Source organism: Malania oleifera, chromosome 3 (genome assembly GCF_029873635.1).
Source record: "Malania oleifera isolate guangnan ecotype guangnan chromosome 3, ASM2987363v1, whole genome shotgun sequence".
Classification (NCBI taxonomy): Eukaryota; Viridiplantae; Streptophyta; class Magnoliopsida; order Santalales; family Ximeniaceae; genus Malania; species Malania oleifera.
The window spans coordinates 13,583,326-13,584,840 of NC_080419.1; the positions used below are offsets into that span (position 1 = coordinate 13,583,326).

Genomic DNA, 1,515 nt, shown 5'->3' on the forward strand with positions numbered 1-1,515 from the left:
CCAAGTCAGTTGCGAAACAAGGCGTTGGACCAAGCTCGCTCTCTCTCTCTCTCTCTCTCTCTCTCTCTCTCTCTCTCTCTCTCTCTCATGGATGCAGGCAACAGGGATAGGGAGGTGGCCACCGAGCTGCTTCCCCACATCTGCGTCTACAAAGACGGCACCGTGGAGCGGCTCACGGAGTCCCCCTTTGTCCCCCCGTCCCCCCAAGACCCCCATACCAATGTTTCATCCAAAGACATCACCATTTCTCAGGACCCTCAGATCCTCGCTCGCCTCTACCTCCCCCATCCCTCCCCCTCCCCCTCCCGCAACCTCCCCATCCTAGTCTATTTCCACGGTGGCGGCTTCTGCTTCGAGTCCGCCTTCTCCCTCCACCACCACCGCTACCTCAATGCTCTAGTCTCCCAATCCAAAGTCCTTGCCGTTTCTGTCGAATACCGCCTCGCTCCTGAGCACCCTCTTCCGGCAGCTTACGATGACTGTTGGGCAGCCCTCCAATGGGTTGCCTCCCACTCTGAACCAGGCAGCTTGAACCGGGATCCGTGGCTTGCCGACTATGCAGACTTCGACCGACTCTTCATTGGCGGCGACAGCGCTGGGGCCAATATTGCACATAACATCGCCATGCGAGCCGGCATCGAAAGCCTGCAGGGCGGCATGAGAATCCAGGGGGCTTTGCTTGGCCATCCGTACTTCTTGGGTTCAGATCCGATCGGATCCAAGGGGACAAGAGATCGGGAAGAGGATCTGCCGTGCAGGGTGTGGAAGTTCGTGTACCCGGGTAAGGGGATTGACGACCCGATGATAAATCCGGTGGGCAGTGGTGCGCCGAGTTTGGGGGGGCTGGGGTGCGGGAGGCTGCTGGTGTGTGTGGCGGAGAAGGATGTGGTGAGGGACAGGGGAGTGGCGTATGGGGAGGCAGTGAGGGCGAGCGGGTGGAAGGGGGAGGTGGAGATGTTTGAAGCGGAAGGGGAGGATCATACTTTCCACATCTACAATCCCCACTCTGAGAATGCTAAATTGATGATCAAACGCATTGCTTCTTTCGTTGAGAAGTGATTGATAGTAGGTTTCATGCAGGACAATAAAGATGCAGAGGAGGAGCACTAGCAGAGTACAGAAATTAATTGGACTGTGTCCGACTAGTTTAATAATTTCTCCATGTAATCATAATGTAAGCCATTGTTATTTTGTATTGCAAGTCAGATGCGCAGCGGTTGGAAGACTTGGTGAGTTGAATTTGAACTCGTTGACTTGAACTCATGAACTTCCCAAAACAAAACATGGGTGTAACGTATTGATGAACTGCTTTCGTTTTTAGAAAATTAGGGGCAGTATAAAGTTTTAAAATGGAAACTGAAAATCCAAAGCTAACAACTTGTTTAATTAACATCTTATACAACTTAAACAAATTGAAAACTTGATTAAGCAAATGCTCATTTTGTAAAAATAAAATAAAATAAAAATACTATAATAAAAATAAAAAATTATTCAAATTATTTTACTTAATTATGA

The 1,515-nt window shown here is 49.8% G+C and overlaps 1 protein-coding gene across 1 annotated transcript; it reads left to right on the plus strand.

The window, feature by feature from the left end:
- LOC131152198 (2-hydroxyisoflavanone dehydratase-like) lies at positions 1-1,282 on the plus strand. The gene has a single exon (XM_058103920.1). It carries the CDS (start codon positions 88-90, stop codon positions 1,057-1,059), a length of 972 nt encoding a protein of 323 aa, XP_057959903.1. The 5' UTR covers positions 1-87; the 3' UTR covers positions 1,060-1,282.
- The last annotated feature ends 233 nt before the right edge of the window (positions 1,283-1,515 follow it).

Bases quoted from the DNA above. Each gene is read 5' to 3' on its own strand.
- LOC131152198 (XM_058103920.1), top strand. From the start codon at position 88: ATGGATGCAGGCAACAGGGATAGGGAGGTGGCCACCGAGCTGCTTCCC.